The sequence below is a fragment of the Pan troglodytes genome, chromosome 9 (assembly GCF_028858775.2).
Source record: "Pan troglodytes isolate AG18354 chromosome 9, NHGRI_mPanTro3-v2.0_pri, whole genome shotgun sequence".
Classification (NCBI taxonomy): Eukaryota; Metazoa; Chordata; class Mammalia; order Primates; family Hominidae; genus Pan; species Pan troglodytes.
In genome coordinates, this window is record NC_072407.2 from 71113172 (window position 1) to 71134504 (window position 21333).

At 59.4% G+C, this 21333-nt stretch overlaps 2 protein-coding genes across 24 annotated transcripts in view; both read left to right on the forward strand.

The window, feature by feature from the left end:
- Positions 1-21333, forward strand: part of TPCN2 (two pore segment channel 2) — an 88159-nt gene that overhangs the window by 13773 nt on the left and 53053 nt on the right. For 6 of the 23 annotated variants that reach the window (XR_010147587.1, XM_016921424.4, XM_063784237.1 and 3 more), the window contains 14 exons: positions 315-421; positions 1326-1398; positions 4945-5047; positions 6661-6726; positions 8321-8385; positions 8888-8988; positions 9592-9673; positions 9880-9966; positions 15423-15542; positions 15675-15734; positions 15833-15961; positions 16775-16824; positions 18334-18433; positions 20613-20684. Coding sequence is in view for 17 of the 23 variants with exons in the window: in XM_016921424.4 (XP_016776913.1) it covers positions 315-421; positions 1326-1398; positions 4945-5047; positions 6661-6726; positions 8321-8385; positions 8888-8988; positions 9592-9673; positions 9880-9966; positions 15423-15542; positions 15675-15734; positions 15833-15961; positions 16775-16824; positions 18334-18433; positions 20613-20684 (1215 nt within the window). In the remaining 6 variants the exon portion in view is untranslated. Of the gene's footprint in view, positions 1-314; positions 422-1220; positions 1399-4944; positions 5048-6660; positions 6727-8320; positions 8386-8887; positions 8989-9591; positions 9674-9879; positions 9967-15422; positions 15543-15674; positions 15735-15832; positions 15962-16774; positions 16825-18333; positions 18434-20533; positions 20685-21333 lie in introns of all 23 variants that reach the window. The other 17 variants (XR_010147584.1, XM_063784229.1, XM_063784233.1 and 14 more) reach the window with 8 other exon arrangements.
- Positions 6812-8193, forward strand: LOC134807309 (proline-rich proteoglycan 2-like; the record flags this gene model as incomplete). Its single annotated transcript, XM_063783580.1, has 1 exon — positions 6812-8193. A coding segment is annotated over one exon (1353 nt), but the record flags the coding sequence as incomplete, so codon positions are not given.

The following is a 21333-nucleotide window of genomic DNA, read 5'->3' on the forward strand; positions in this document are numbered from 1 at the left end:
GTGGGCAGAGGGGAGGATGGCCTTGGACAGGGACAGAGACAGGTGTTAGGATTGGGGAACCTGTGTGTGCAGTGCCCAGGAGTTGGGAGATGGGTAGTGGGGAGGCCTGTGACAGGGAAGGACTGCAGAGCATGTGGCCTGGAACAGGTCTCAAGGCCAGCTCTGGAGCCAGGCCCTCCACTTTGAGCTCAGTGACTCTGGAGTGGCCCCCAGGGCACTGGGGTCTCTGAACCGTGTGCCCATCTGGGATGGTCGGTGAGGGGTAGAACTAATAAGCACTTGACGTGGTCCTCAGTTTGCTGGGTCTCTTCCAGCCCCTGCGGATCCGCCGGCTTCTCCGTCCCTTCTTCCTGCTGCAGAACTCCTCTATGATGAAGAAGACCTTGAAATGCATCCGCTGGTCGCTGCCGGAAATGGCCAGGTGGGCTCTTGGTGCTCTGGGCTCGCAGGGTTGGGAAGGGGCTCTCTCTGCCCCGGGCCACGTGGTTGCGGGTGGGGTCCACCGGAGTCTCATCTTGGACTGCGTGCTCCGCATCCCTGGCTGGCTGGTGCTGGTGTGGGGAGGCTGCTGGGGAGCTTTTGGGGTCTCTGTGGTTCCAGCAGTTCCCCAGAAGCCTCCCAGCAGCCTTCGAGCTAGGGCCAGGGCTGCAAACACCGCGGCCCCAGCTCAAAGGCTGCTGAGTCCCATGGGCACTCTCTCCGATGGGTCTCCTCTTGTCCCCTCTGTGGCTGTGCCCTGCCTCTCCCCTCTGCCGTCCCCTCCCACTCATGGTGTCGGCGTGCTGCCAGCCTAGACTTCATAAAGCTGAGCTGCTCCTGACGGCACCCCTGCTTGGAAGCCCTCGTGGCTCTTGTTGCCACTAGAAGCGTGGGGCTCTCTCCCTGCGCCCCAGGCCCAGCCTCCATCCAGCCTCGGCTCACCCCTGGTCCCGATCCCCTGCCGCCCTCCGCTCTTGCCAGTGGCAGCGTTGCCCGAGTCCCTAGTGGCTCACGTGCTGACCCCTCACCATCCAGCTCAGGTGGATGGAAGTGGCCTCCCCTCTGAGAGCCCTGGGTCCTTGGATGCTGTCTCAGCTGGGCCCCCAGGGTTTCATTTGTCACTGTCAAAGAAAGGACCCTGCCAGGGCAGGACCAGGCCTTTCCTCTGGGCCCCATGAGCTGAGCATGAGGCGAGGCCCTTGGGGAGAGGGGGACCCAGCTGCTGCCTGGATCCACCCCAGCTGCTGCAGACTCCTGGGCGCTCCTGTCACCGAGCCCTGCAGGCAGGTCAGGTGTCCCTGCCTGCCCGCCGCCTGGCCCAGGCTGAGTGCCGTGCTCTCCCCCAGCGTCGGGCTGCTGCTGGCCATCCACCTGTGCCTCTTCACCATGTTCGGAATGCTGCTGTTCGCCGGTGGGAAGGTAGGGCGCCTGTGGTCAGGGTCTGGGAATGGGGCTGCCCTGTGCTGTGACTAACAGAGGGGGCTGGGCTGGTGTCTGCTGCCCTGGCCTAACCCATGTGCGGACTCTGTCCAGTAATAGCAGTGGCCCATCTGGGGTCCAGGAGTCTGCCTTTGGGTGGCCACAGTGCTCCACCACCCCACTGCCCAGACACCTGTCTGCCCTGGGGTCTCCTGGGCTCAGGGCCACTTGTCCTTTGTCCTGGCTGCCCGCTCCCACCCTCCTCTGCTCCCTCCCATCCTGACTCAGTTCCCCTATCCTCCTTACCACTTCCCTCCCTCCCTCCCTATCCCCCGCCCCTCCCCGCCCTTCCCCGCCAGGCTGTTCACTGAGGGTGGGTCCTCTGGCTTCTCCTCCAGCCCTGTTCATCCTTCCTGACAACCAGGCTTGCCCTGTACCCTCTCTGACTGCAGCCCCCAAGGCTGCGCTGGCCTATTGGGAGGGCCCTCACCTCCCACGCCCTCTCCTGCCAGTAGTCTCTCCCACCACTAGTCTCTCCCACCATATCCTCCTCTGCGGCTGCCCCAGGGCCCAGCAGCTCGTTGCTGTGTGGAGGCGTCTTCCTGTCCCCCCACCCTGCTCCAGTGCTATGTGTTTGTCCTCCTGTCCTGGCCGAGGGCACCATCCTTCTTGGGGCTGGGGCCACGCTGCGTCTCTGCTGCTTTGTTGTGGGAGTGGACAGTGCTCAGCCTGCGCTGCTGTTCCTGTTTGTGGCCCTGTTGGGGTTTGGTGTGTGTTGTCCAGAAGGGGAAGGCTGAAGCCCGTGTTCTCACCCAGGGCGGAAGCGGTCATTGAGCCCCTGTGTGGCTCTGCATGTGTGTGTGGAGTCTGCATGTCTGTGTGCATGTTTGTTTGTATGTGTAGGTGTATGGTGTTTATGTCTGTGTGCGTGTTTGTATGTGTGCATGTGTAGTGTCTGTGTGCATGGTGTCTGTATGTCTGTGTGCGTGTTTGTATGTGTGCATGTGTAGTGTCTGTGTGCATGGTGTCTGTATGTGTGCGTGTGTGGTGTCTGTGTGCGTGGTGTCTGTATGTCTGTGTGCATGTGGTGTCGTGTGTGTGGTGTGTCTGTGTGCATGCATGGTGTCTGTATGTCTCTGCGTGCGTGGTGTCTGTATGGCTGTGTGCGTGTGCATGTGTGTGCGTATCTCTGTGTGTATGTGTGTGTTTGTGTGCCTGTCTGTGGGTGGTGGGGGCAGCTGGGTTGTGGAGATGGAACCGGCTGACAGAATCTCAGGCCCTCCTCTGTGTGACCGTCCAGTGACCGCTGCAGTAGCGCTGTTTGCCAGAGCCTGTACCAGGTGGATGGTGTCAGTGTGGGTGCTGGAAGTGGCATCAGCCTCGGCCTTGAGGCCAGGGTGTGGTCCTCGGCCCCGGGAAAGCCGAGTGTCCCATCCTGAGGCACCTGGAAGGGTTGGCTCCTCCTCCAGGCGTGGGTTTCTGCCCCACGAAGGGGACCTAGGGGAGCAAGGTGTACCTTGTGTGAGGGGTGCGTGCTTGTCGTGGTCTTGGCAGGAGTCTGGATCCCTGTCCGAGGCAGGACTTGAGAGGAGCGTGGGATGGTACCCGGCCCGTCCTGCCTTCCTTCCCTGGCCATCATGCCCTGCCAGCCTGGCCTGGGGCGGTAGCCAGGCTGTGCTTCTGGGTGCAGTGGCCGCCTTGCTTTAGCTACCTTTGTGAGTGCGGTCCAGAGCCAGCCTGCTTGTCCTCTGCTGGCTTTGCTCGTTGTGAAGCTCCAACCTGGATTGATTTCCAAGAACCAGGGTTGGTGTTGGGGTGTGTGGTCTCCCAGCAGCCGTGATGGTGCTGTCCCATTTTACAGATGTTTCTCAGGTCGGGGCTGTGGGCTGGCTCGGGTCCATCGTCGCTGGTTGTGGCAGGTTGGGCAGGAGCCCAGGGCTCCTCTGTGTCCCTGCAGAGCTGTGGCTTGGGCTGGGCAGGAGGTATGGGAAGTCATGCCTAGGGTCTGGAGCTGAATTGTAGAGGAGGAGCGTGAGGCCTGCTGGGAGGTACACAGTGTGGGGTGGGAGATGGCCCGGGGCAGGGCCACCTGCCTTGGGGAGTTCTGTCGGCTCTATGGACCTCAGCGTCTGTTAGGTGGTGTGCCTCAGCTGGCTCGAAGCCTGGCCCTAAACCTTGCTCCGTGGGCGCTCGGTGGGTTGCTTTACGTTTGGGAACGTGGTGGTTTGACTGGGTGAGGGTGGGATGGGGGAGGCCCGGGAGGCCTGGACCCAGTGCTCTGGTCCTGCTGTCCCCGGTGACTGCTGGAGGCCAGCCTGCCCTCCAGGCCTCGGAAGGCCTTGCTCTGCTCCTCCACTCTGGCTTGGGCTGAGGCCCAGGAGGGGCCCGCCTAGCTCTCCCCAGCAGGGGAGCCTGTCCCTACCCGTGGCTCTGTGCCTGACAGCGCTGCCTGCCTTCTAACTTCCTCTCAGTGGCCCCTGTGCCCCCTCCCCCAGCAGACTGTGGAGTCTTCACCAATTAGCTCACGTGTCCTTGGGAGCCCCTGACTGGACAGACGAGGGGACAGTGCCATTTTATAGGTGAGGCCTTGGAGGCCTCAGTGCTATTGATGCGGCTGTGAGGCAGGAAGGGCGGCCTGTGCGACAGAGAGTGGCCATCACAGGTGCCTCCATGCCAGGGCCTGCCTGTGGGGTTGCCCCTTGCCCAGCAGCTGGGATTGTGGCTTTGAAACGATCCCTAAGAGAGGAGGTTGCTTTGTGTGCCAAGTCCCGCTGTGCCACCTGCCCCCACAGTTCATACAACCAGTCTGGTTTGCGGGAACCACCCATCTTCCAGCTGGGGGGTCTGGAGGCTTGGTAGGCAGAGGGTGCCCACGAGCCTGGCCCCAGTGAGAGCCCCGGGCCCGGAGTCTCAAGCGGAGTTGCTTTCCGAGCAGAAACACTGCATGTGCCAGCTGTGTTTTGTGGCTGGGACCCCTCTCAGGAGGGAGAGAGGATAGGGACTCCAGTGTGGATGCCCCCTTACCAATGGCTGTGATTCGCCACAGCCACGAGCACAGTGCCACTGAGTCCCGTGGGTGGCTATGGGCGGCCGTGGGCCCTGACACACAGCCTCTAGGGCAGGCTTCACGAAGGGTCCAACCTATCTCACCCTGGCAGCCTGGGCCCCTCTGCTCCTCCTGCCCCTCCTGCCTCTGCCCCGTAGCCTCACTGCTTGCACAGTGCATGGCAGAGTCGGCTGCGAGCAGGCGAGGTGGCCTGAGGGAGGTCACTAGGCTGGCTGAGGGCTTTTTGCTGTGGTTCTGAGCCGGCCTGCTTCCAGGCACCGTGTCCATGCGGGTGAGCGGTCTCCCTGGGTGCCCACTCTTGCGCCCGGAGATCCTGAGTTTGGTCCTGTCTGGCCATGAGCTCAGCCTGCTGGGAGGCCACAGGGAGATGCAGGCTGGGCGGCGGGTGGATGGTTCCAGCCGATTGGGTCTGGGGCCTGGAGCTCAGCCTGTGGGGTGGGGACACAGTGGTGCCCTGGAGCTGCCGCTTCTGCTCTCAGCAGGATGATGGGCAGGACAGGGAGAGGCTGACCTACTTCCAGAACCTGCCTGAGTCTCTGACTTCCCTCCTGGTGCTGCTGACCACGGCCAACAACCCCGATGGTGCGTGCAGGGCCAGGGAGGGACCGTGGGGGTCGGTGAGCCCAGCACTGGGGGGCCGGTTTGGGCTGCTGAGCCTTAGAACCCAGTGGGAGTTTCTGAGGCCTTTTTATCGATAAGTGGAGAAGAAAGGGTGACATTTTCCTTCCTCCCCTTCTTTTCCTATCTCTTCTTTTTTTGTCTTGGTTTTCTTCTCCCTCTCTCTTGTCCCTTCTCTTTCCTTCTTTCCTTTTCTGTCTCATGACTTTGCTTTCTCACTCCCTCCTCCCTTTTTCTTTTCATCTCCTCTTCTTCCTTGTCTTCTCACTCCTCTGAGAAGCTGAAAGTGGCTGGTGTTCTTCATAGGGCGATGATGGCAGTGGTCAGAGGGGTCTCCTGGTGCCGTCCTGCTGGAGCTCCACACACCCACGCTCCTGTTGCTGCCGAGGTTCAGCTGTGGGAGCCACTGGGCAGCAGCATGTGAGGGCCAAGGGTCTTACTGGCCACGACGCTCACCCTGTGTGATGCTCATGGGGCCTCCACTGCTCAGGTGCAGGTGTGGCCAGGATGGAGGCCACAGTCCTGGGCTTGGCTGTGGCCCAGCCACCCTGGCTGGTGCCTTTCATCTTGCGGACCCTGAGTGCTGTCTCTTGTGTCCTCTGAGTCCTAGGAAGTGACCGCACTGGGAACAGGACTGTCTGAGTCCTAGCAAGTGACCGCAGTGGGAGCAGGACTGTCTGAGTCCTAGCAAGTGACACAGGGGGAGCAGGACCGTCTGAGTCCTAGCAAGTGACCGCAGTGGGAGCAGGACCGTCTGAGTCCTAGCAAGTGACCGCAGTGGGAGCAGGACCGTCTGAGTCCTAGCAAGTGACCGCAGTGGGAGCAGGACCGTCTGAGTCCTAGGAAGTGACCGCACTGGGAGCAGGACCGTCTGAGTCCTAGGAAGTGACCGCACTGGGAGCAGGACCGTCTGAGTCCTAGGAAGTGACCGCAGTGGGAGCAGGACTGTCTGAGTCCTAGCAAGTGACTGCAGGGGGAGCAGGACTGACTGTGGGGAGGGCTGCAGGGAGGCTTTCAGCTCTGTGTGCAGAGGGACATCCTTGATAGGTAGGGAGTTCCCCGTCCTGGAGGGTGTGCGAGCAGAGGCAAGAGATCGAATTTGGACAGGAAGGCCTTTCAGCCCTCCCAGGAGACCTCCTTTCTTTTTTTTCCTTTTCTTTCTTTTTTTCTTTCTTTCTTTTTTTTTGTTTGAGATGGTGCCACGCTCTGTCACCCAGACTGGAGTGCAGTGGTGCAATCTCGGTTCACTGCAACCTCCACCTCCCAGGTTCAAGTGATTCTCCTGCCTCAGCCTCCCGAGTAGCTGGGTTTACAGGCATAAGCCACCACGCCTGGCTAATTTTTGTATTTTTAGTAGAGATGGAGTTTCACTATGTTGGCCAGGCTGGTCTCGGAATTCCTGACCTCAAGTGATCCACCCGCCTCAGCCTCCCAAAGTGCTGGGATTACAGGCGTGAGCCACCACGCTCAGCAATGGAGACCTCCTTTCTATTGCAAAAGCAAATAGTGTAGCGTCAGGATGGGAGTGGGATCGGGTACTGAGGTTGTCCGTTTCTGTTATTTCTTTTTTCTTTTAGTGATGATTCCTGCGTATTCCAAGAACCGGGCCTATGCCATCTTCTTCATAGTCTTCACTGTGATAGGTGAGTGCAGGTAACGTGGCCAGCATTTTGTGACAGGATCCCGAGAGCTCAGGGACCGATACACCCTGCTGCCTCCACGACCTGAAACTTCACATCCGTGTTTTTCACTCCAGAGATCACCCCAGGGATCCCCCGCCAACAGCTTTTAACCCCAGGGATCCCCCACCAACAGCTTCACCCGAGGGATCCCCCACCACACGGCTTTACCCCAGGGATCCCCCGCCAACAGCTTCACCCCAGGGATCCCCCACCAACAGCTTCACCCGAGGGATCCCCCACCAACAGCTTCACCCCAGGGATCTCCCACCAGCAGCTTCACCCCAGGGATCCCTCACCAACAGCTTCACCCCAGGGATCCCCCACCAACAGCTTCACCCCAGGGATCCCTCACCAACAGCTTCACCCCAGGGATCCCCCACCAACAGCTTCACCCCAGGGATCCCCCACCCCACGGCTTCACCCCAGGGATCCCCCGCCAACAGGTTCACCCCAGGGATCCCCCACCAACAGCTTCACCCCAGGGATCCCTCGCCAACAGGTTCACCCCAGGGATCCCCCACCAACAGCTTCACCCGAGGGATCCCCCACCAACAGCTTCACCCCAGGGATCCCCCACCAACAGCTTCACCCGAGAGATCTCCCACCAGCAGCTTCACCCCAGGGATCCCCCGCCAACAGGTTCACCCCAGGGATCCCCCGCCAACAGCTTCACCCCAGGGATCCCCCACCAACAGCTTCACCCCAGGGATCCCTCACCAACAGCTTCACCCCAGGGATCCCCCACCCCACGGCTTCACCCCAGGGATCCCCCGCCAACAGGTTCACCCCAGGGATCCCCCATGCCACGGCTTCACCCCAGGGATCCCCCACCAACAGCTTCACCCCAGGGATCCCCCATGCCACGGCTTCACCCCAGGGATCCCCCACCAGCAGCTTCACCCCAGGGATCCCCCATGCCACGGCTTCACCCCAGGGATCCCCCACCAACAGCTTCACCCCAGGGATCCCCCACCAACAGGTTCACCCCAGGGATCCCCCACCAACAGCTTCACCCCAGGGATCCCCCACCAACAGCTTCACCCCAGGGATCCCCCGCCAACAGGTTCACCCCAGGGATCCCCCATGCCACGGCTTCACCCCAGGGATCCCCCACCAACAGCTTCACCCCAGGGATCCCCCACCAACAGCTTCACCCCAGGGATCCCCCACCAACAGCTTCACCCGAGGGATCTCCCACCAGCAGCTTCACCCCAGGGATCCCTCACCAACAGCTTCACCCCAGGGATCCCCCATGCCACGGCTTCACCCCAGGGATCCCCCGCCAACAGGTTCACCCCAGGGATCCCCCATGCCACGGCTTCACCCCAGGGATCCCCCGCCAACAGGTTCACCCCAGGGATCCCCCACCCCACACTTTCTGTTCTGTCCCCACCATTGACCTCGTCATCCTCCCACCTGTGACTGCGCTGGCCAGGCCATGTTTCCATTTGATAGGGGACGCCCCCGGCGCTGTGCTATCCTGTGCCGGCCACCCTTGTGTTGGTTTTGCTGCTGTACTGGTGGCGCCCCTGACCGTGGCTGTCTCCTCTTGAAGGAAGCCTGTTTCTGATGAACCTGCTGACAGCCATCATCTACAGTCAGTTCCGGGGCTACCTGATGGTGAGCGAGCTCCCCCATGCTGGCTGTGCCTGGAGCTGCCGGGAGGCCAAGCAGGGTGTGGCTCGAGCTGAGCAGCTGGGTGACCCTTGCTGGCCAGGCCCCTGGTGGGATGGGAGGGCAGGGTTGCCACCTCTTGTGGATCAGCCGGGGATGCACATGTGTTGTTGCTCTAGCCACTGCCAGAGATGGCAACTCCCAGGACAGCGGACCCTAAACCCTCTTGAGGGGGAGCTGGGGGCGCCCCCAACACACAGAGGAGAAACGCGGCCCAGCATATTGCGCAGCACGCCCGTCAGACACCTTCCTGTGCGGCCTGTCCCGGAAGTCTGACCAATCCTCTCATTCCTGGGGGGTGAGGGGCTGTCCCCTGGCTGTGGGGAACTGGCCCCCCCACCAAGGCTGCCCAGACTCCCCCTCTGCCTGTTCCCCAGGGGAGGGAAGGGTCGGGGGTTCTGAGCTGGGGGAGGGCTGATCCTGCCGTTCATAGCCTTCCTCTTTGCAGAAATCTCTCCAGACCTCGCTGTTTCGGAGGCGGCTGGGAACCCGGGCTGCCTTTGAAGTCCTATCCTCCATGGTGGGGGAGGGAGGAGCCTTCCCTCAGGCGTGAGTGCTGGGCATGGACCCTCTTCTCCCTGAGGGTGGGCGCTATGGCTGCTGGGCAGGGGCCGGGTGTTCATTAGGGGCTTCTTGTGCTTGGCCTGTGCCTCACCCCTGCTGGCTGGCACCCGACTCATGGAAACCACCATGTCCCTGGCGCTCTGTGGTTCCCGGCGTCCTTGTCCTGAGTCCATGCCTTTGTCTTCGTGCCCCCCGGGGACCCTGGGCTGGTGAAGGGCCGAGTGGCCCGGCCTTCTTGTCCCCCTTTGTGCTCTTCTACCCTTCTGTGCTGACTTAGGCAGCAGAGCCAGAGGTGCGTGGGCCAGGTGTCCACACCACCATCCTGCTTGGAAATGAGGGCAGAGAGCTTGAGGGACATTGCAGTGGAAAGTTCTGGTCCTGACTGCTCATAGTGGTGAAGTCAGTTTGCGCCTTCTTGGGGGGACGGCAGTGGCAGGATGCTCGTTACAGGGGCTCTTGGTGTGGCTCAAGCTGCAAAGTGGCTTCATGGCAAAGCTCAAGCCAGACGCCAGGGCAGGAGGACCCAGGCCAGGGTTCCAAGGGAGCCGAGCTGGCTGTGCTCACCGGGCTGTGGGTTTTTCCCTGCAGAGTTGGGGTGAAGCCCCAGAACTTGCTGCAGGTGCTTCAGAAGGTCCAGCTGGACAGCTCCCACAAACAGGCCATGATGGAGGTACCCGCCCCCTGCTCCCAGCCTCCTCTGGGCTCCTCCCGGGAGGTCACTTGGGCCAGCAGCCCCTTTTCAAGACTAGGGGTGTGGCTTCAGGTCACCTGCAGCGTTCACAGCCCGTCGGGGTGGGGTTGGGGCTGGGGGCGCTCACCTTCGAGGGCGCTCACCTTCCCGTGCGCCCCTGCTGACCTGTGCTCCTTCCTGTGCAGAAGGTGCGTTCCTACGGCAGTGTTCTGCTCTCAGCTGAGGAGTTTCAGAAGCTCTTCAACGAGCTTGACAGAAGTGTGGTTAAAGAGGTAACTGGGGCCACAGCCGCCCAGGGTGGATAGTGGGGGCCTTCCGGTTTCCCCTGCCCTTGATCACCTGGGGAACTCTTCTAATGATCAGTGCTGGGATTCACCTGCCAGGGATCCTGGCTCCTAGTATGGGAACTGGGAATGGAAATCTCTTTGGCTCTTGGAGACTGGGGAGATTTTTATGAAATTCACCAGACCCCAGGAACTAGCCTGAGCCCAGCCCGACATGAAGGAGTCTTCCAAATGGTCTTCTCGGTTTCCATGACAGACTCTCCTTTTCCTGTCTGTCCTTCCTCAGGAGGTCCACACACTGGTCCTCTCCAAGGCCTTTGCCTTTCACCCTTGACACTTACAAAGTTCCCAGGTGGGCCTCAGCATCCGACTAAGCTCTGTGTCCAGAAGGCCTGGGCCAGGTGGGTGGAGACAGTGGGAAACAGCCCAGGTGCTCACAGGCAGTGTGGGGGCAGCACGGGGGCTGCCATTCCAGCTGCTCAGCCTCAGAGGACTGAGCCAGACCCTGGAACAGGGATGGGGCAGAGAGGTGGGGTGGCAGACGCCTGCCAGTTCTGTGTCACTTTTCTCGTTTGCTCAGGCTCCTGGGACGGCACCACAGACTGGGGCGGGGGCAGGGCTGAAGCAGCAGACATTTGTCATCTCACAGTCCTGGCTGTCAGTCCAAGGCCAAGTGTCACAGGGCTGGTTCCTCCTGAGGCCCCTCTCAGTGGCTTGTAGGTGCTGTTCTTTCCCCATGTCCTCACCTGAGGCCTCTCTCCGTGGCCCGTAGATGCCACCCTCTCCCTGTGTCCTCACCTGAGGCCTCTCTCCGTGGCTTGCAGATGCCACTCTCTCCCTGTGTCCTCACCTGAGGCCTCTCTCCATGGCTGTAGACATCGCCTTCTCCCTGTATCCTCACGTGGTCATCCCTCTGTGTGTCATCTCCTCCTCTTATAAGGACCCTATTCAGATTGGATTAGGGCCCATTCTAATGGCCTTGTTTTAACTAAATTACCTTTTAAAAGGCCCTGTCTCCAAATATAGTCACATTCTGAGCTACTGGGGGTTAGAGGTTAAAGATACGAATTTCGAGGGAGACAAAATTCAGCCCATAGCAACTGTCACCTGCTTCAGGATTCCTTGTCGGCCCCTGTGGCTGCAGGGCCCTGTCAGAGGTGGTTCTCTAAAAAACATTGTTTTCCTAAGGTCCTTCCAGACCTCTGGAGTCAGGCCCTGCCCCAGCCTGAGCTTGAGTGCCATGCACTCGTCCCCATCGTCACTTCGGGCATCCTCTTTAGGACTGCATTCCTCATTGTGGCACCCCCAGCCCCTTGGGGCATATGGGCGATGAGTGTGGTGAGGATCAGTAGGTGGCAGTTTGAATATTCACGCCATCAAACCTCTGTTTGGGACGAGGCTGGGCAATGCGGTATCAACTTAAGGTTGACTTGAAGATACGAAATAAATTTTACCAGGTGCAGATTTCGCAGAAACTGTGGAGATGGTCCTCAGATAACAGAAAGTTAAGAAGCACCATTCTAGATAAAGGCGCTTGTCCTAGGGGCGGAGCTGTTTGGGGCTCAGGAAGCAGCTCTTAGCGGCTGTCGTAGGCTAGGTTTGCTGTGATCCGGCCCTTGTTTAACCCAGACGGACACCTTGGCCAAGAGAGATTTCAGCATTATCTATTATGTCTAAATTGTTACAAGGAGAAGGTGTTCGTGTGTTAGCTGTGTAACTGAGAGCTAACTGATACGACTAAAGGGGCAGGCAGACACAGGCCGGGAGAAGCCAGTCATCCTAAAGGTTCTGGAAAGGTGGTTTTTGTTCCTCAGGCTTTGCTCCTGGTGTGTTCTGGGCCATCTGGGCTCTCCCTGGGCAGTTGTTGCCGTTCCCTAGGGCATGATTGAGTCCTGGTTGTCCAGAGCTGACTCTCCCACCCTTTTCCAGTGTCAGGATTTGGTGAGACCTGGAAAGGGGTTCCTCCTCCCGTGATGATGTGGAGGAAGGGCGGATGGATTGCTTTGGCTGTGACCCAGTAGAGCGGGCTCATGTGCGCACAGGAGTGGGGAAGGCCCAACACGCAGGCCTGGCCTGATTCCCAGCCTGGTGGTCTCCCTGGAGGTCCCGGCGATGCTCTTCCCAGGGCACCGAGCACTGGGCTTTGAGATGGGAGTTTAGGTTCCACAGGTTTTGGGAGCCGCAATAGCCTTAATCTGGTTTTCTGACTCCTTCTTTCCTCAATAATGCTGACTGTAGAGGGGAGGCTGTTGCCCCTCGGTATCTGTAGGGATTGGTTCTAGGACTCCATGTGGATACAAAATCCGTGGATGTTTAAGTCTCTTACTTAAGATGATGTAGTGTTTGCATGTAACCTACACACATCCTTCCGTATACTTTAAGTCATTTCTAGACTACTTGGAATACCTAGCACCTAGGAATGCGGTGGGAGTTTGGGGAATAAGGGTAAGAAAACCTGTACATGCTCCGTACAGATGCTTTTTCCCTGAGTATGTTTTGATCTGCAGTTGGTTCAGTCTGCGGACGCAGAGCCCGCTGACGTGAAGGGCTGGCAGAGCTTCAGTTTGGGAGGCAGATGCTTCTGGGATTGCTCAGATTTGGGGCAGCCTGTGGTTTTGGAAGCACAAAGAGGTCCTTTCTCGGCAGGCTGACGTCATGGGAGCTCCAGCCTTTTTGAGAGCCCTCCCGTGTGGGGTCACTGCCTGGGCGTCAGCCTGGCCGTGGCCAGGGAGTCGGTTGGTGCTTGCTGGCGAGCTTCAGAGAAGGTGCCCTGCCTGCTGCTGAAAGAAGTCTCCTCTTCATATGAGAAGCTTTTGGGGTTAAAAATGTAGTGGTCATTCATTATAGACAACAGAGGGAAGTGGGAAAATCCACCTCACGGGCTTTCTACCCAGAGACAAGCACTTTAGTCATATCAGTTATCTCTCAGTTACACAGCTAACATATGAACACCTTCTCCTTGTAACAATTTAGACGTAATAGATAATGCTGAAATCTCTCTTGGCCAAGGTGTCCGTCTGGGTTAAACAGAAAGTGTCATATACGGCAGTGGCAACTACGATAAAAGAGTAACTGCAAGATGTAAGGAAACCATGTGGTGTCCTTGGGCTGAGGGGAGTGCATGAGGAAGGATGGACCTGGAAGGGGACCCTCCGAAGCCGGGGTTCAGACCTCTTGAGAGTAGGTGTGGTTTTGCCCACAGGAATGCAGAGACGTTCACTGGCTTCCCTGGGCTGCGGTTGGTTTGTGGTCACTGGGTAAGCAGGAGGCGACCCTCCCGGGTGCAGCAGGCCCAGGCTGTGAGCAGGCAGTGGCGTGGTCCTGCCGAGGGAATTCAGTGCCAGTGTGGGCAGGTGGCCTTTGGGCACTGGTTTCCACATTGAGGACTGTGGGAAGCTGGGAAATTTTCAGGAGGTCAGGCTGTGGCTGTAGGTCGCCTGGGGACTATGTGTCTCGGACAGAGCGTGTCCAGATGTGCTTAACACCACACCCCGATCCACCCCGTAGCATCCGGAAACCGCAGGGGAGGCTTGCCCTCCTGCTGTGTCCCTTCACCTGCCCTCCTGCCGTGTCCCTCCACCTGCCCTCCTGCCGTGTCCCTCCACCTGCCCTCCTGCCGTGTCCCTCCACCTGCCCTCCTGCCGTGTCCCTCCACCTGCCCTCCTGCCGTGTCCCTCCACCTGCCCTCCTGCCGTGTCCCTCCACCTGCCCTCCTGCCCTCCTGCCATGTCATTCCACCTGCCCTCCTGCCCTCGTGCCATGTCCCTCCACTTGCCCTCCTGCCCTCCTGCCATGTCCCTCCACTTGCCCTCCTGCCCTCCTGCCATGTCCCTCCACCTGCCCTCCTGCCATGTCCGTCCACCTGCCCTCCTGCCGTGTCCCTCCACTTGCCCTCCTGCCCTCCTGTTGTGTCTGTCCACTTTCCCTCCTGCCCTCCTGCCCTCCTGCCATGTCCCTCCACCTGCCCTCCTGCCGTGTCCCTCCACCTGCCCTCCTGTTGTGTCTGTCCACTTGCCCTCCTGCCACGTCCCTCCACCTGCCCTCCTGCCATGTCCCTCCACCTGCCCTCCTGCCACATCCCTCCACCTGCCCTCCTGCCCTCCTGCCATGTCCCTCCACCTGCCCTCCTGCCGTGTCCCTCCACCTGCCCTCCTGCCCTCCTGCCATGTCCCTCCACCTGCCCTCCTGCCGTGTCCCTCCACCTGCCCTCCTGCCGTGTCGCTCCACCTGCCCTCCTGCCGTGTCCCTTCACCTGCCCTCCTGCCCTCCTGCCATGTCCCTCTACCTGCCCTCCTGCCATGTCCCTCCACCTGCCCTCCTGCCATGTCCCTCCACTTGCCCTCCTGCCCTCCTGCTGTGTCCCTCCAGCCCCTCCGCTAAGAAAGCCTCACCTCCTGTTCACTGTGGATGAGACGCTGAAAGGGACCCTGCCCGTTGTGGCAGAGTGCGTATCGAGGAGGATATCGGGAGCCGAGAGGAAGTTCGCTGATCATTGGCACCACCAGTTTGGGTCTCACTGGAGAATAGCCACTCTATTCAACTGGATATTTTGGTGTTTTCCTTCCAGACTTTTCCCTGTGTAATTTCAGGCATTCGTAGTTACCTGGGGAAACAGTTGCTTTGTTCTTCTTTGACGTATACATGAAGCATTGCGATTTTCACTCCGCAGCCTGCCTGTTCACGCAGCCATGTCTTCTTACCCTCTCCATTTTCATATGGACTTTCTGGGGGGATGAGCTGTAGCCACGTGTCACATGTGGCTGTGGAGTACTTGACACGTGGCTGTTGCCACCGAAGAACTGAGTGTTGAATTTTGTTGCATTGAAATTTTCATGAAATAGCCGCCGGTGGTCAGTGGCTCCCGTGTGGGACAGCGGGTGCAGGTCCCCTTGCTGAGAAATGTTTAGGCCATTCCCCTTGTTGACCTCGTGCACACACGGACGTGTCTCAAGGAGGCTGCTGAGCGTGGGAAGTGCTGGGTCTCACGAGGGTCCTGACAGTGGCAGCGTCTGCCCGCCTGCCCCTCATTGCCTTCTGCTGCTGCTGGCCACAGTACAGGAGTCGGTTCTGTGCTGAGTTTCTGTAGCTATGAGTATATCACTTACCTGTGTTTTTTCACACAGCTTTTTTTAAAAATATATATCAGGGTGACACTTTGCATATGTTTCAGGTGACTCTAATATCACAACATGGTTTACTTACAGCCTCAGTGGACGTTTCAGTTGCTTCTATTTCTCTTTGGGTGTTACAAAGACCACTGAGATGAACACCTTTGTGTATAAAGCGATTTCTGTGTCTGGGATTATTTCCTGTGGCTGGATAGATAGGACGGGAGATGGGGTAGGAAAAAATCAGATCCCAGAATAAGAGGGTGTGAGCATTTTTGGGCTGCAACAGCCACGGCTGCTGGCCTGTGCTTCTGAGCGCGTGTGTTCCTTGCCCAGCACCCGCCGAGGCCCGAGTACCAGTCTCCGTTTCTGCAGAGCGCCCAGTTCCTCTTTGGCCACTACTACTTTGACTACCTGGGGAACCTCATCGCCCTGGCAAACCTGGTGTCCATTTGCGTGAGTGTGGATTTGCCCCAGAGCTGGCGCGGAAGTGCCGGTTCCCGCCCACCTTGCAGGGGAGCCTGCCCCTCCTGCCTCGCCCAGTGCTGTGCTGGGCCAGCCGGCGAGCCCTCTGTTCTGGCGTTGCAGGTGTTCCTGGTGCTGGATGCAGATGTGCTGCCTGCTGAGCGTGATGACTTCATCCTGGGGGTAAGTTCTGAGCTGTCCACCTGTCAGGGCCAGGGTGAGGCTGGGCAGTGCTGGCAGCCCTGGGGCCCAATGCTGGGTGCCTCTTCTGCCCCTTTCAGATTCTCAACTGCGTCTTCATTGTGTACTACCTGTTGGAGATGCTGCTCAAGGTCTTTGCCCTGGGCCTGCGAGGGTACCTGTCCTACCCCAGCAACGTGTTTGACGGGCTCCTCACCGTTGTCCTGCTGGTAAAGTAGGCGCATCCGAGGCCGGCCTCTCCTGGGCGGGTGGGTGAGCGCCACCTGGGCTCTGTGCTGGCCCATCTCAGGCCTCTCCTGAGGACTAGAGGCTGTAGGAAGGTGGGCTTCTGCTCTCAGTGGTGAGGGCTGGCTTCCCTGCTGGCCGAGTTGCTCAGTGGGCAGCCGGTGGGGTCTTTAGGAGGCTGGGTTTCTACTGCATCCGAGTGTCATGGGGGGTAGGCTGCCACTCCCGACCCCCAGGGGAAGCCCTGAAGGACTTGTAGCCCTGGCCAGCGACTCCAGCCCGGGGAACAGCCTCTTAAATGTCACTGATAGACGGTGTGACCTCAGCATGGGTGGAGCGAGGGGCCAGGGGGCTCTCAGGCACCAGGGTGTTCTCGGGAAACGCTTACACTTCCTTTCCCCAGACCCAGTGGGAGTGAGGGCATGCCACACTTGGTGTGTGTGTCACAAGCAGCCACATGAGAGTGACGTTTGCTGTAGCCAGCAGGCCCCTCGGCACACGGGTGAAGAGAAATTTGAAAAGGGCCCTGCAGTCTGTCCTTGACTCAGTATCTTCTCTGCCACCTCTGCCACCCCAATCTGTGCAGTCCCCCGATTCCTGAGGCCAGGGTGTCTTTCCAGCTGAAAGAAGTCCCGACATCTGGAACCAACCCGTGGGGTCCAGGACCAAGCTCTGATTTCTCCCCAAAAGCCCCTTTTGGGGAGAATGTGTTAGAGATGAGCTTTATAATAATTCCTTTAAGGGCCGCCCAGATTAGTGTTGCTGTAGCGAAGCCTTCTTTTCTTTTGTAATTAAAGGTTTTGGAGATCTCAACTCTGGCTGTGTACCGATTGCCACACCCAGGCTGGTATGTGACTGGGCAGAACCGAGGGCGGCTACAGCAAACAGCACCACCACCCAGCGCCCCTGGGAGGGTCTCAGTGGTGTCCAGGGGGCTGGGTCTGCTCTGACTCTAGGGCAGACCCCGTGATGGTGGAATGGGTGGGCCGATCCCACAGCAGAGGCTGTGTCGGGGCAGGGCCCTGCCATCGCTCTGGGGGTCCTCTCTCCAGAAGCTGGCACCCCGCAGGCTGTGGAGGGAAGCCGTTGTTCCCCCTTGGAGATGGCCTCCAGGGCGGCAGTGGGCTCCCCCTCCCAGCACACATGCTGGGAGCTGGCAGCAGAGATGCCCCTGGCTCAGGTCTCAGGGGACCTGTGACCACTGGGATTCGGCTGGGCCCCTCTGCTGGCAGGAAGGTCCTTGGGATAGCCCCTGCCTCACAGTGTGATCTTGAGTCATCGCCTCCCACTCTGGACATCACTTTAGCCTCCTTAAAATAGTGGAGCCAGGGGCCCGGGGCTCACTGAACTCTGAGGCTGTGTGCTGATTCCCCACTGCCCGGGGTTCTGGCCATGAAGAGACAACCTGGGCAGACCCTGGAGCCTCGTGGCACCGCAGGGCCGTCAGCCAGGCTGCTCTGCCCTGAGAGCGAGGCTCTGGTGTGCCCATGATGAGACAGGAAGGGTGGGGCACGGGGCCCAGCGTGCCAGCCTCGGCCCTGTGGTTAGGCCGGGCTCCTTGGGTCTCTGTGTGCTGTGTCATCCACCCCACTGCCTAGGGAGCAGCTGGGAGTCACTTGGTGGGGGTGGGGATGGTGGACAGCAAGAGCCTTGCTATTCCGTCAGCTCCCTAGGAAGCCCCCCAGAACTTAGGAAGGCAGGCAGTGCCACTGTGCTGTGCTGTGGGGCTGGCATTGCCTCGTCTTTCATGTGCACTGAGCATGCCCGCTGCACTTTGTTCTGAGTCATTACCTTGGGGGGCTGACACTGTGGGTGAGAATGGGTTTGAGTTTCAACAGAAATGAAAGCATGGAAAGACCATGAGGGATGCCAAGCGGGGCTTGGGTCAGGGATGGGGTCAGGGTCAGGGTCATGGGACAGGAGGTAGGCGATGGGGGCAGGAACCAGGGGATGGGGCCGGCGCAGGAGACCGGGGCAGGAGACATGGGCTCACGCAGTTCTGCTGGGGCCTGAGCTGGAGCAAGTCTCAGTGTCTGGAACCTCCATGCCCTCCCGTGTGGACGGAGGGTCTGTGTAGAAGGAGGGCTGCGGCCTTCCTGCGAGGGCTGGCTGGGAAGGTGTTGGGGGGATGGGGGTCGCTCCGGGGCTGCAGGTGGAAGCGGAGCAGTGAGTAGCCCAGGCCCCGCCCTCTCGCCACCCTGCAGAGGCTTTTCTGCTCGGTGTTGGCTGTGGGGTGCACTCCCGTCATGCCCTGTTGCCCTCCCTGCGCCTCCGTCCAGGAACCCGCGCGTTTCCTTGTCTCCTCCCTGTGGGGCTCCTGGGCTCCTCCCACCCCGCCTCCCGTGTCTCTCCCCAGGAGGCCGGAGATGCTGGGCCTGCTGTCGCTGTGGGACATGACCCGCATGCTGAACATGCTCATCGTGTTCCGCTTCCTGCGTATCATCCCCAGCATGAAGGTGTGTGCCGGCCCCACCCCCACTCGCCCCACCCTCCTGGGTCATGCTGCTGCGTTGCTCCAGGGTGGGTGAGCCTGGGGCAGGAAGGGCCCGAGGACTGTGCCCGTCACCCTGGGCTCCCTGGCTGCACCCTCAGCTCTCTGCCGTGCTCTTGTGATGCTGGGGAAGGGTCATTAGAAGCAGGAGAGCCCAGCCCTGCATTTCTGGGTTGGGAGAGGAAGGCGGGCAAGGGCGTGGTGGGTGCTATGCTTTGGCCAGTGGCAGGAGCTCCTTGGGGCTGGAGCCCTGGACACCAGTGCTCCCCCAGGTCTCTGAGGTTCCCAGAAAGGCCTTTGCCATGGCTCCCAGGGTGCTATTAATGAGGGGCAGTGGTACCCCTGGCCAGGGAGCTCGTTTCCAGGATCCTCTAATGCGGGCGCAGGTGGCTCATGACCATCTCTGAGGGCTGGTTTCTCTTAATGCACCGGTTAGGAGCAATGGGCACCTTAAAGGGGCAGGCAGGCAGAGGTCGGGGGTCTGGGCCTTGCTGCTCCTGGCACCATGTCCTAAGACCCATGTTCTGAGTGTCCAGGTCCCTCCTCTGTCCCCGTTCATCCTTCCTCTGAGCTGTACACCTGTCCCACCTGACAGTATGTCCCACTTGAAGGCAGCTCAGGGGTCCTGAGCCTTCCTAGGGGGCTGCTGTGCTGGGACCTTCATACGCACACACACGCGCACACATGTTCACACATAATTACAGCCATACAGGCACAATCGTACATATATACAATACAGCCAAGCACACGTGATATCACACACAACCACACGTGACCATGCACATGCATATACACACACAATCACAGGCACACATATACAATCATGTTTGGATACAATACACATCATCATGCACATACACAAGTACATTAATACACACGCACCCCCGCATCACCGTATGCACAGATAATCACATGCAAATATCCATGTGAACTCGTGTCCGTGTAAGACGCATGATCGTGTGTGCACACATCGCATGCAGATATCCATGTGAACTCGTGCCCGTGTAAGACGCATGATCGTGTGTGCACACATCGCATGCAGATATCCATGTGAACTCGTGCCCGTGTAAGACGCATGATCGTGTGTGCACACATCGCATGCAGATATCCTTGTGAACTCGTGCCCGTGTAAGACGCATGATCGTGTGTGCACACATCGCATGCAGATATCCTTGTGAACTCGTGCCCGTGTAAGACGCATGATCGTGTGTGCACACATCGCATGCAGATATCCTTGTGAACTTGTGCCCGTGTAAGACGCATGATCGTGTGTGCACACATCGCATGCAGATATCCATGTGAACTTGTGCCCGTGTAAGATGCATGATCATGTGTGCACACATCCACAGTAAGGCCTCAGTGCTATCCACAGGTTCTTGGAAACTGTGACTTTAAGGGAAATGGCGCACAGCAGACCCTGCAATCATGCCGTTTTGCTTGAAGTCGCAGTTTCCCAGGACCTCTCACGTGAGTATATACATGCTCACGATGACACGCAATGTGTGCACACGTACATGCTGACTGGTCTCCACTGTGGCGTTCAGCTGTGTTGTCTAATTTGGATTCCTCAGGTGGGTTGATGGGGCTGATGTGAAGGCCTTTCTCCCGGCTAGGCTGTGATGAGGAGGAGCGGCTCTTTGGAGCCGGGGCCTCCCTGCTGGTTCTCAGAGGCCCCTTCTCAGACTCAGTTCCTGCAGGTGCTCCTGCCACCTCTAGCTCTGCATTTCTTTGGCGTCTCCAGGCCACAGAGTAGCTGACCCACCTGCAGTGGGTTGGGAGGCAGAGAAGGGCCTCCCACAGGAATTTGAAGTCCGTGCTTGAATGAGGCTGGGGTGGAGGTGTTGGGATGCGGGAGTGGGTGAGTGAGTGCGTGCGGGTGGCGATGCAAGCGTGTGTGAATGCGTGTGGGTAGATGTAGGTGTTGGGGTGCGAGGGTGTGTATGGGTGGACGTGGGGGCCTGACAGGCTGTGTGGGTGTGTAGAGGCGTGTGGGGGTGGCTGTGGGTCCAGGTGTGTGTGTGTGGGTTGGTGGTCATTGGCCTGCCCCATCTTGCCTTTCTGTCAGGGTCAGCGTGGTGGGCCGGGATGGGGTCCCCTCAGTGGGGCCAGGAGGAGTAAGGGCTGTGCTCTCTTCCTGTCCTCAGCCGATGGCCGTGGTGGCCAGTACCGTCCTGGGCCTGGTGCAGAACATGCGTGCGTTTGGCGGGATCCTGGTGGTGAGTCCCAGGCTGCTGCTGGTGGCGGGTTATGCACTGGAGTGGGAGGCTGGGAGGCTGGCGGAAGGCAGTGCCGGGCCGGCTCACTGCTCTGTCGGTAGGAAGGTTCTTGGGTTCGGACGGCAGCAGGTTCCTGAGGCCAGGGAAGTACAGGGTCGGGGTAAGAAGCCAGAGGCATCCCCTTCTTTGTACAGCAGGGAGCTCGGGTGGTGTGGCTGGTGGCCCTGCCTGAGTGAGCATCCTTCCCTCCCATGGCAGAGACTGTTTGGTAATTTTTGAGTCTCTCGTGTTTTCTGGGTTGTGGATCTCGTTGAGAAAGTAATGACAGAAATTTAAGAGGCGCAGGGCTTTGCTCCAGGGACCCCAAAGCCTGCACAAGCCCTGGGATGAGGACTTGGTCGAGGCTCCTTTCTTAGAGGGATTTCAGGGACTCACAGCCACATTTGCTGAGCGAGAACTGTGGGACGCCCCGGCCCCTCCCCGGGGGCCAGCCTTCCAGCTGAGGAGCCCATCTGCTCTGCCTGGTGGCCGGGCTTGGGCAGGAGAGGGGCCTGTGACCAGGCAGGCCCCAGATCCGCGCCGGGCAGAGTGACAGGAGGCGCCCTTTGCAGGAAGCCCGGCCACACTTCAGGCAGTTTTGCCATTTTAT